Below are 13024 nucleotides of genomic sequence, written 5' to 3' on the forward strand. Positions count from 1 at the left end.
ATAAGTCATAATTCTGTTTTTCTGTAAATTTTATCATTCTGTTGTTACATTATCTATGATGTTTGCACAAGGCAAGTTTTTGTCTTTCACTTTGTACACACTGTTGGGGAATCCAAAATGGTATGCAAGACAGACCAACTCTCATCAGTGCTATAGTGTGGTGAGTACATCTTTGTCTATATTGGTCTGGGCCAGACACATCTTTAATATCTGTAATGGCAAGGTCAAATTAGCATGTAAACATTAAACAATGTTAGAGCCTTCTGTAGTCAGAGAACATAGCCACCCATGTGCCAAACATTTAAAAGTAACTATTCTTAATATACAGCCAATATGTACTTACTACAAATATATTGGAAAATACAGGGATTTTTAAAACAGAAATGAAAATCTTAAAAAAAAAATTTTCATTCCTGTTTTATGGATGACAGAACTGAAGAACAGAATATAAAGTGACACGTGAAAGTCACTCAGTTGCATCCAACTCTGTGCGACCCCATGGACTATACAGCCCATGGAATTCTCCAGGCCAGAATACTGGAGTGGGAAGCCATTCCCTTCTCCAGGGGCACCTCTCAACCCAGGGATCGAGCCCTGATCTCCCACATGATTCAACTAAGACTAAAAAGTCAGCATAGTATAGTAGTAGTGTTAGTCACTCAGTCGTGTATGACTATTTGTGACGCTGTGGACTGTAGCCCAACAGGCTGCTCTGTTCATGGAATTCTCCAGGCAAGAATACTGGAGTGGGTTGTCATTCCCTTCTTCAGGGGATCTTCCGAACCCAGGGATTGAACTCAAGTCTCCTGCATAAAGGCAGATTCTTTATCCTCCGAGCCACCAGGGAAGCCCATAGTAGGTTTTTAATTCAAATCTCTCTCTTTTCACTATTCAATACAAACATGCATGCTAAGTCACTTCAGTTATGTGCAACCCTTTGGACCACAGCCTGACAGGCCTTTTTTGCCCAGGGGGACTCTCCAGACAAGAACCACAGGAGTGGGTTGCCATGCCCTCCTGAAAGGGATTTTCCCAACCCAGGGATCGAAATGGCATCTCTTACGTCTCCTGCAGGTTCTTTGCCACTAACACCACCTGAGAAGCCCCTCACCATACAAGAGTATGACCCAAAAAAGCACTAATAAAGAGTTACTGGTGGTTTTTCTGGGGCTCAGGTATAAATCTAGAATACAGTGAGGCTGCTATATGGGAGGAATCCCTGAGCTAGTGAATGAACCTCACCCAGCACCTGGAATTTAAATACCAAACTCACCACAGTTATATTCTACTCATTACCCCCTATGCTATAACTCTGATAAATGATATAAGCAAACAAACTGTCTTTGTGTAAAATGGTGTTCTCAAAGAAAGCCTCTTCATAAGGCTGGTGATGAAGCAAAGAAAAACTCAAGTCTAAGAAAATGATAGATCTGAGAAAGAAAACAGAGCTTTAGGTAAATAAGAATGGACTATAAAAATTTCCCAAGGCCTGGATCTATGGCATAAACAAGACCAACTGTATGGGGGGAAAATGATTCTGGAACAATCTATGAGTTCTTTAGTAAGAATATATTTTACTGACATTATAAATTGGAAAGGCTTTATAAATTAAAGGTCTAAAGGGGTTGTTAAATCTTTCAGTTACTTTCCTGCCTTTTATGAGGGAAATTACAAGCTCTCAAAGATCATGGCATCTGGTCCCATCACTTCATGGGAAATAGATGGGGAAACAATGGAAACAATGTCAGACTTTATTGTGGGGGGCTCCAAAATCACTGCAGATGGTGATAGCAGCCATGAAATAAAAAGACGCTTACTCCTTGGAAGCAAAGTTATGACCAACCTAGATAGCATACTAAAAAGCAGAGATATTACTTTGCCAACAAAGATCCATCTAGTCAAGGCTATGGTTTTTCCAGTGGTCATGAATATATGTGAGAGTCGGACTGTGAAGAAAGCTGAGCGCAGAATTGATGCTTTTGAACTGTGGTGCTGGAGAAGACTCTTGCAAGTCCCTTGGACTGCAAGGAGATCCAACCAGTCCATCCTAAAGGAGACCAGTCCTGGGTGTTCATTGGAAGGACTGATGCTGAGGCTGAAAGTCCAATACTTTGGCCACCTCATGAGAAGAGTTGACTCATTGGAAAAGACCCTGATGCTGGGAGGGATTCGGGGCAGGAGGAGAAGGGGACGACAGAGGATGAGATGGCTGGATGGCATCACCGACTCGATACACATTAGTTTGGGTGAAATCCAGGAGTTGGTGATGGACAGGGAGGCCTGGCGTGCTGCGATTCATGGGGTCGCAGAGTTGGACACGACTGAGCGACTGAACTGAACTGAATATCATAGGATTTGTAAATTTGGAGATTTGCAAAGATCTTGGGATATATATATTGTGAAAATCCAGGGACTTTTCTAATAACAGCCCCTGTGACAAACATCAGTTCAGTTCAGCCGCTCAGTCATGTCCGACTCTTTGAGACCCCATGAATTGCAGCACGCCAGGCCTCCCTGTCCATCACCACCTCCCGGAGTTCACTCAAACTCATGTCCATCAAGTCAGTGATGCCATCCAGCCACCTCATCCTCTGTTGTCCCCTTCTCCTCCTGCCCCTAATCCCTCCCAGCATCAGAGTCTTTTCCAATGAGTGAACTCTTTGCATCAGGTGGCCAAAGTATTGGAGTTTCAGCTTTAGCATCAGTGACAAAAATATTTCAAATAAATCTTGGTCCCAATGTCTTAAAGTTTCCTTAGGATAATTTCCTAGAAGTGATATTGTTTCTATTATATTACCAATAAGTGCCATGGCAAAAGAATACAAAAGGCCTACAAAATTCAAAATGACTCCAATACTCCAACAAAATATTTTTCATTTAAACTGCTCCTGGGTTGTATTTATCAAAAGCGTCTGAAAATAATATCAAAAGAAAAAATTTTAAGAAAATGTTCTATTTTATTTAGCATCTTCATAATATTAATAGTGATGTAAGAAAAATGCACAATGTAACTTAGGCCGTGTGGAAGTCCAGGTTGAATATTATCTGGTCTACTACCAGAGAAAGGTGGGGCAGGTGTGGACAGAAGAGAAGTGAGGAAACCATGGCAACCAGGGGTTATGGGGAGTGGAATAGCAGAGGGAGGTCAAAAGACAGGAGAGCATGAAAATCAACTTATATTTCTCAGTTTTGCTCAGGATCAAATCTTACTTTAAAATATTTGGCAATGTGTGAAGTTTCCCATCAGGAGACAAAGGAAAGGTTTCTCTCTCTCTCTCTTGGATTTTCTTTACTTCCTGAGATTTTTGTACTGAGAAACTGGACACTCGAGTTCAGTGAAGTGATACTGGGAATCCAGAGGAACCTGACAGGAGCCCTCTGGAGAGCTTCCGTGCTCTCAGAAGGAACTGCCAACTGGACTAAGTCGGGGTGACAAGGGTCACATGTAACTAACTAGAAAGGCTGATAATCCCCAACAGAGCAGGTATCCTAACAAAAGCATACAAATAGGAACTCAATATTGATGAAACAGGTTGTCTGACCACTAAAGGTAACCCTGTGCAGTGTGAATTTTCAGGAATGAGTCATAAATTCTTATAAACACAGACACTAACATCAATTGAGGGCTGTTAGGAAGCAAGTATAAAATACTGCTTTCGTTGAGATAAATCAGGCTCTGAAGAACTCCTCCTCCCTGGAATATGAGTCTATTAAGCACCACAGATCACACAGTTTTAGCAACGAAAGGAGCCTTGGACAGTATCTAAACTAACCCTCATGGGGTTACATGAATGGTAACAGATCCAAAGCTTTATTTGAATTATTCAACATTCACCCAATAAATATTTAGCAAGTGTTTATTATGTGCCGACCACTCTGGTGGATGCTGGTGGTCTCCATATTAATAAGAAAGCCAGAGATTTTTTTATTTAAAAAAAATAGGGTTTCTTAATTTTTTTAGGACTGTTAACAATAACAACAAAAAGGAAAGGTGTATCTTACCATAGATTCTCCCATTAATGGAACATTTTTTAAAAGTCATGATGTTTTGAGTGAGGGTGCCAGTCTTGTCAGAGAAAACATATTCAATCTGGCCTAGCTCCTCATTGAGAGTGGTCGTTCGAGCTTCAGCAGGTGTTGCCTTCCTGGAGTAATACATCTTCCGATCCCAGTTTATAAAATAACTGTGTCCCAGACGAATTACTTCCACACTTTCATCCATTTAAATGGAAAAAAAGAGAGAAATACTCCATCAATCTCAGAACATAAAAAGCTTTACCAAAGCAAGAAGTCTGCTAATGTCTTCAGAGTTTAGAAGAAAATGTGAATGCTCTGTTTCAAGGTCCTAGTGATCTTCCGAGACATGTCAGCAGAAAATGTTCAAAGTCATTTCCTTGTAGCACCTTGAAACAATGGGCTGACTTGGCATAAAGCCTTCAGGAAAGTTCCATGCTTCTCTATTTACATTAAACAGGCCCAGGCCCAGTGGAGATTTCTTGTGTAGCCTACCAGTTATTTGATGTGGCTTCATTTTACCAAAAGAGGTAAAAAGGAGTCCCTCCATGAAGCACTAAGCGAACCATAGTAGATATTGAGTAAAAACAGGGTGTATTGTCATATTACTTTGCCCATTTACCAGAAAAAGAGCATTGTCTTATGATCTAGTGGTGATTTATGACTTTCCAGTTCCAGAAGTGGAATTTCTAAAGCCAAGAGTATAATATTTTTCAGTCTTTGTCATACACAAGGCCAGATTAACTTTCAAAAAAATTACAACAATGTAAGTTTCTACCATTAGATTATTGAAAATTATCTTTTAGTCTATGCCAAGTCAAATGGCATCTTATTACTGTTTATTGCATTTCTTTTCTTATCAATGAATTGAATATCTGTTTCAAGTTTTATTGGCCAGTTATATGTCTTCCTGGAATTATCTAATTGCATTGCCTTCCTAGTTCATCTTTCCTATTCAGGTATTAGTGTATTTCTTATTGATTTATATATATGGAATATATATCTATATACATTATATCAATATGATACACAGTTTATCATTCATCTTTTATTTCTGTTTCCACTATTTTTGACACAAAGAACTTCTCCCTTTTTAATCAATCAAATTTATCAATGGTTTACCGTTTCTGCTTATAGCTTCTTTGGGGGAATTTTTGCTTAGATAAGCCTTCCCTATGGCAAGATTATATATATATATACAGATATCTATACTTTTCTTCCAGTTTTTTAATTTTTTCCACATTTAATTCTTTCTCGCAATTAGAATTTTCTGAAGTATGACACGCATATGAGAAGCTAATTTCAATTTTTACCAAATGTATTCATCACTATTTGTTGAACAATGAATCCTTTCCCCTATTGTGTTAAGATGACTCCATGTCACATAAAGATTACTTTCTAACTAGAATCTGTTTCGGGTATTTCAATTTTGTTCCTTAATGTGTGATTTAATTTATCTCATGTTTTCATTATTGTAGCTTCATAAAATTTGGCATATGAGGTAAGAAAATCTTCATTCTTTTCTTTTAAAAAAATTCTTACCTGTAATCACTAATTTATACCTCTTGATAAAATTAATGTGTTCATCAAATAAACTTTAGAATCACTGTATCAACTTTCTCATAAAACTTACTTGAGACTTTTATTAAATTTATATTAAACTCAATTATTTGAAAAGAATGAATATTTTATAATAAATACCACTTAAAGAAGGATAACTCTTCTGAGGAGTTCAACTTTTAAAAAGTACTTTTATTGGTAAAGAGTTATAGTTTAGTTTTGTTTTGTTTTTGCACATAGGTCCACACCATAGCTTGACAGATTCCTTCCTAGACATTTTATCTTTTTATTGATGAGATAATTTTTAATTGCTTTGGTTTAATGTGTTTTAATAAAAGAAGCTTTCCTTAATATTAAAAAAAAAGTGATTATGTGACAAAATTCAACATTTCACTGAATTATTTTACTGAGTTTTACAGAGGTATTCTATGGATTTTCAAGGTTTATAATCACATTTTCTCTGCTCTTCCTCTCTAAAAGGTTTATTTTGGTTTCATGTCTCATTTTTTTTTAATATTTTAGTTTCATGACTTAGTACATTAACAAGGACATCCAGAACAGTATAAAATAGTAATGACAAAGCAAGGACTCGTAGCTTATTTCTGATCTTTGTGGGAATTAAGCTTTGGTTTTCTCATCTGTAAACTAAGTTGAAAGCAGCCTGATTATGCTAACTCTGAACATATATCTCCTAAAAGACAAAAGATGACACACAAGTTCTTTCTGCACATTAAATCCTATACATCAAATTGACAAACCATTAGCCAGATTCATCAAGAAACAAAGGGAGAAAAATCAAATCAATAAAATTAGAAATGAAAATGGAGAGATCACAACAGACAACACAGAAATACAAAGGATCATAAGAGACTACTCTTAGCAATTATATGCCAATAAAATGGACAACTTGGAAGAAATGGACAAGTTCTTAAAAAAGTACAACTTTCCAAAACTGAATCAGGAAGAAATAGAAAATCTTAACAGACCCATCACAAGCACAGAAATTGAAACTGTAATCAGAAATCTTCAAGCAAACAAAAGCCCAGGTCCAGACGGCTTCACAGCTGAATTCTACCAAAAATTTAGAGAAGAGCTAACACCTATCCTACTCAAACTCTTCCAGAAAATTGCAGAGGAAGTTAAACTTCCAAATTCATTCTATGAGGCCACCATCACCCTAATACCAGAACCTGATAAAGATGCCACAAAAAAGAAAACTACAGGCCAATATCACTGATGAACATAGATGCAAAAATCCTTAAAATTCTACCAACCAGAATCCAACAACATATTAAAAAGATCATACATCATGACCAAGTGGGCTTTATCCCAGGCATGCAAGGCTTCTTCAATATCCACAAATCAATCAACATAATACACCACATTAACAAATTGAAAAATAAAAGCCATATGATTATCTCAATAGATGCAGAGAAAGCCTTTGACAAGATTCAACATCCATTTATGACAAAAACTCTCCAGAAAGCAGGAATAGAAGGAACATACCTCAACATAATAAAAGCTATACATGACAAACCCACAGCAAACATTATCCTCAATGGTGAAAAATTGAAAGCATTTCCCCTAAAGTCAGGAACAAGACAAGGGTGCCCACTTTCACCACTACTATTCAACACAGTTTTGGAAGTTTTGGCCACAGCAATCAGAGCACAAAAAGAAATAAAAGGAATCCAAATTGGAAAAGAAGAAGTAAAATTCTCACTCTTTGCAGATGACATGATCCTCTACATAGAAAACCCTAAAGACTCCACCAGAAAATTACTAGAGCTAATCAGTGAATACAGTAAAGTTGCAGGATATAAAATCAACACACAGAAATCCCTTGCATTCCTATACACTAATAATGAGAAAAGAGAAAGAGAAATTAAGGAAACAATTCCATTCACCATTGCAACGGAAAGAATAAAATACTTAGGAATATATCTACCTAATGAAACAAAAGACCTATATATAGAAAACTATAAAACACTGGGTAAAGAAATCAAAGAGAACACTAATAGATGGAGAAATATACCGTGTCCATGGATTGGAAGAATCAATACAGTGAAAATGAGTATAGTACCCAAAGCAATCTATAGATTCAATGCAATCCCTATTAAGCTACCAACGGTATTTTTCACAGAGCTAGAACAAATAATTTCACAATCTGTATGGAAATACAAAAAACCTCGAATAGCCAAAGCAATCTTGAGAAAGAAGAATGGAACTGGAGGAATCAACCTGCCTGTCTTCAGGCTCTAATACAAAGCCACAGTCATCAAGACAGTCTGGTACTGGCACAAAGACAGAAATATAGATCAATGGAACAAAATAGAAAGCCTAGAGATAAACCCACGTACCTATGGACACCTTATCTTTGACAAATGAGGCAAGAATATACAATGGAGAAAAAACAATCTCTTTAACAAGTGGTGCTGGGAAAACTGGTCAACCACTTGTAAAAGAATGAAACTAGAACACTTTCTAACACCATACACAAAAATAAACTCAAAATGGATTAAAGATCTAAATGTAAGACCAGAAACTATACAACTCTTAGAGGAGAACACAGGCAAAACACTCTCCGACATAAATCACAGCAGGATCCTCTATGACCCACCTCCCAGAATATTGGAAATAAAAGTAAAAGTAAACAAATGGGACCTAATTAAAATTAAAAGCTTCTGCACAACAAAGGAAACTATTAGCAAGGTGAAAAGGCAGCCTTCAGAATGGGAGAAAATAAAAGCAAATGAAGCAACTGACAAAGAATTAATTCAAAATTATACAAGCAACTCCTGCAGCTCAATTCCAGAAAAATAAATGACCCAATCAAAAAATGGGCCAAAGAACTAAACAGACATTTCTCCAAAGAAGACATACAGATGGCTAACAAACACATGAAAAGATGCTCAATATCACTCATTATCAGAGAAATGCAAATCAAAGCCACAATGAGGTACCATTTCATGCCAGTCAGAATGGTGGCTATCCAAAAGTCTATAAGCAATAAATACTGGAGAGGGTGTGGAGAAAGGGGAACCCTCTTACACTGTTGGTAGGAATGCAAACTAGATCAGCCACTATGGAGAAGAGTGTGGAGATTCCTTAAAAAACTGGAAATAGAACTGCCATACGACCCAGCAATCCCACTGCTGGGCATACACACTGAGGAAACCAGAATTGAAAGAGACACGTGTACCCCAATGTTCATCGCAGCACTGTTTATAATAGCCAGGACATGGAAGCAACCTAGATGTCCATCAGCAGATGAATGGATAAGAAAGCAGTGGTACATATACACAATGGAGTATTACTCAGCCATTAAAAAGAATACATTTGAATCAGTTCTAATGAGGTGGATGAAACTGGAGCCTATTATACAGAGTGAAGTAAGCCAGTAAACACCAATACAGTATACTAACGCATATATATGGAATTTAGAAAGATGGTAACGATAACGCTGCATGCGAGACAGCAAAAGAGACACAGATGTATAGAACAGTCTTATGGACTCTGTGGGAGAGGGCGAGGGTGGGACGATTTGGGAGAATGGCATTGAAACATGTATAATATCATATGTGAAACGAAACACCAGTCCAGGGTTGATGCATGATACAGGATGCTCAGGGCCAGTGCACTGGGATGACCCAGAGGGATGGTATGGGGAAGGAGGTGGGAGGGGGATTCAGGATGGGGAACACATGTACACCCGTGGTGGATTCATGTTGATGTATGGCAAAACCAATACAATATTGTAAAGTAATTAGCCTCCAATTAAAATAAATAAATTTATATTAAAAAAATAAATCCTATGTATCTAGTTCTATAAGTATATGACATACCTACATCTCCCTCTGCAGAAATGGTATGGTGTCAGTTCATTTTCTATTTAAATGGTAATACTTTTTTTCACACAAACTAAAAAAGCACACTGTAACTCTGTAGAATCATAAAAATAAATGTCATACTCTGCATGTATTTATTTTACGTTACCCAGTTACAATCTAATTTTAATTTCATTCCCACCCCACTTGCTTGTAAGTTCCTTGCTAGCTATTCTAATCAGCTTTGCTCTTCCTATTCCATTCACTCAGAAAGCATTAGCACATATCATAAACTAGCCACAATGCCTGACCTGTCATAGGTAGTCAGTTAGTGTTGAATGAGTGAATCCTGACCCTTTATTCCCCAATTTCACCAGTAAGGACATTAAGACCTACAGAGATTGTGAATAACCCAAGGTCACACAATCACAGAACCAAGACTAGAATTCCGGCATCTGGTAAAGTCAATGCATACCAGACCTGGAGAGTGCCATAAAAAATGGCATTATGCATTGTCATAATGTGAGTAACTGTTCAATCACTTGACATTTTCATTTATTTAAAGGTAAAGCATCTCCCTAAAAATCTAAGCAAAATGAATGGAGAACAGAATTTAATCCTGTGTTATGGTTCAAGTTGGTGGAAGTATTCTTAATTAATTTTAATTCTTAGACCTTAAAATAGTCTATAGAGAAGAAGGTATCTTTTTTGTTTGGAAAAGGAGGATTTAGGAGAGTCACAGTGGAACATTCACCCCTTTGCTTTATAATAGCAGAGAAAAGGAGACAAATGTTCCAGAGTTAGTATAATCAAACTGTTTAGTGTTTTCTGCCTGGATGCTCAAAGAGCAGGGCTTATGATTTCCCCCATTCTGTGGCAAAATAAGCAACATGGAAACGAGTTTCTTTTGCTTTAGAAAAAAACACTCAAAAGCTAATTCCTTGGGAGTACAGCAATTACATTTCTTAAGATGGTGTATTAAAAAACTGTAGCTGGTTATATTTTAACACTATAGATAAACTGACAGCATAGAAATACCCTGCCAAAATCAACGTATTATGCTCACATGGAATTGTTAACCATTCAATGTAAATTCTGCACCGTTATCCTTTAGTGACACTGCACTAATTTATTCCTTGAAACTTTGGAAAATTTTGTAGAAAACCTTCATCCCTCCAATCAGAAATACCTGGACTTCTCTTTTTCCAGATCTTAGTATGAGCAACCTGAAATCCCCCAGAATGCTTTTTGCCTCAACTTTATGTCAGGCTGACCTCAGATCACTGTTCTTATTTGGTGAGGAAAAAAGCTCATATTATCTTCATCAATACCATGGCTTACCAACAGGTAGAAAATTCTAGTGTCTTTTGATGTCTTGGCTGATTAATAAATCATATAAAACTTAGACGTAGACACTGTGCCAAGTGTTAGAATACTTGGGTTTGGATCTTGGTTCTGTCCCTAATCAGCTTTACAATCCTGAGAAAATCATCTCATTTATGAAAGAAGTTCAACAGCAATAACTTCAAAAGATTTGGGGAGGGGGAGATGTAAATGAGATAATGTATGTGAAAGCACTTTATGTAAAATACAAATGTCTATTTTACATTAATTGTCTAGAGGTAAGGTGATATTATTTGGAGCAGAAAGTAACTCAGAAGTCAATTATTTTAATCCTCCCGTTTTACAGCAAGTATTTCCTAGGCAAACTAGGGCACAGAGAAGCCAAGTACTTTCTCCAAGGTCACACAGCTATTAGTGGCAAAAATATCAGAATGTGAACTTGGACTATTCCAAACAGGTTTTCTTTCTGCCACGGCAGGGAACACATTAGAAGGAAAAAGGACCTGGGAATCTTGGTCTTTAAAAAACAATATTAGAAATCATAAAATGAAAAATACCAATACACTTCAAAGAAAGAGTATATACGGAATATACTTCCTTTGTGAGGACACATGAAACTGCTCATGTGCAGATGGTAAGTCACTCTGAGCGTCTATTGTTCATTTCCACATAAAAGGAAAGCTATAAAAGCTGACCATAGCTCCTCTGGCAAAGAGCAAGATTTACTACAGACTTCATAATTGGATACAAGCATGAGAGGTCCTCAGAATCAAAGACAAGCCAGTAGGATACATTTTAAATAGAGCCTGCTCTGACCACAGTTCCAGAAGGCCCAAAGTAATTTGTGGTGTTGTGGCCACATGCCACTATTTCAAGTCAATTTCCCACAACTTGACATTTCAGTTTCCTGACTGCTATCCAAAATAAGGGTGGATTTTGTGCATTAAACTTCCCCAGCTTCATCAGAGCGAGGATTTTGGAAAGAGAGAAAAAGAAGCTCATAAAAATTAGTAGAGATTTAGAGCTGGTGATTTTGTGTATTGTTAAAATACTGGTGATGAGGAATGTCAAACAACCAAGTCTCATCTTGGCTCCAGTGTCTTTGGGATTGTCCGCCTCAGTCTTGGCAGGATTAGGATCAAAATTGTCTCAGGTACAGATTCTAGGGCCAACTTGTAACTTTTATCAAACACATACATAAACACACACACTCACAGAGTGCTTATGTATAGATAGACAGGCAGACCATTTTAGCCCTAGTTTATAGGACCAAATCTAGAAATGACAAATCAAGTTGTAGAGGGAGTAATAAGCCAAACTTCTTTTTCAACAATGAATAAGCACCAACAACCAACCATATTTCAACTCCTTCATATATTCACTGATAGTTACTAATAAAAATAGAAAGAATTAATATTCACTGATCTCTTATAATGTGTCAGGCATTTGTCTAAGAGCATTATAGGTTTGCTTACTCTCTATACTACCTTTTAAAGTAGAACTATTACTTTCTCCATGTATAAAACGAGGACACTGAGGTACCAGGAAGTAAAGTAACTTGCTCAAGGTTATGGAACTAGGAAGTGGTAGCACAAGGTCTAAATCCTGGTATCTGGAGCCAGACTAGTACCAAGAAGGCATCATCTCAATAGATCCCCCCAAATATTTTTCTGTTTCTTTCCCAACATCAACCCAATTCTAATTCATTAGGTTGCATGAGACTACACGGTAGTCCATGTATTCCAGAGGAAAACATTCCTAAGAAACCAAATCAAATCAAGAAGAAAATAAAATGCATCTATTGTTAATTTGAAAATGTGAAACTTAAGCAGATTAAACAGCTTAGTTGCCTCATTTGTAACAGATGTGGCAGATCATGAGCAGTTAGAGACTTCTATCTCACTGCTGTAATTTTAAGACAAACAAAAATAATTACATAGAACACAGGCTTTTGACAAAATGGTTTCAAAGAACAAACTCTCATCTTACCTCACATATAATGAAATGGGTACCACTGTATTAAGGATAATAATATATGACCAGAATGTTAAGAATCCTGAGAACACAGAGTTCTTCTCTCCTTCATTCCAAAAGAGGAAAGTTCTGAATTGGTTCCCAACTTGATTCTCCCAGATTGAATTTCCAATCGCAAGAATAGTTCCCAAGCATATCAGAAATCCAAAAATCTGAAATGAGTATAGAAGTCCAGTTAAGGTTAACTTGAATCCCAACTAGTCATATCAACACAAGGCAATTACACTTCTAATTCCAATTGTTAT

General features: G+C 37.0%; 1 protein-coding gene across 5 annotated transcripts in view; it reads right to left on the bottom strand.

Annotated features, from left to right (window-relative positions):
- Positions 1–13024, bottom strand: part of ATP8B4 (ATPase phospholipid transporting 8B4 (putative)) — a 283123-nt gene that overhangs the window by 98486 nt on the left and 171613 nt on the right. For all 5 annotated transcript variants that reach the window (XM_070377880.1, XM_070377879.1, XM_070377881.1 and 2 more), the window contains 2 exons: positions 12735–12931; positions 4003–4211 (listed from right to left, as the gene is read on the bottom strand). In XM_070377880.1, coding sequence (XP_070233981.1) covers positions 4003–4211; positions 12735–12931 — 406 coding nt within the window. The remainder of the gene's footprint in view (positions 1–4002; positions 4212–12734; positions 12932–13024) is intronic.

Source organism: Bos mutus, chromosome 10 (genome assembly GCF_027580195.1).
Source record: "Bos mutus isolate GX-2022 chromosome 10, NWIPB_WYAK_1.1, whole genome shotgun sequence".
Classification (NCBI taxonomy): Eukaryota; Metazoa; Chordata; class Mammalia; order Artiodactyla; family Bovidae; genus Bos; species Bos mutus.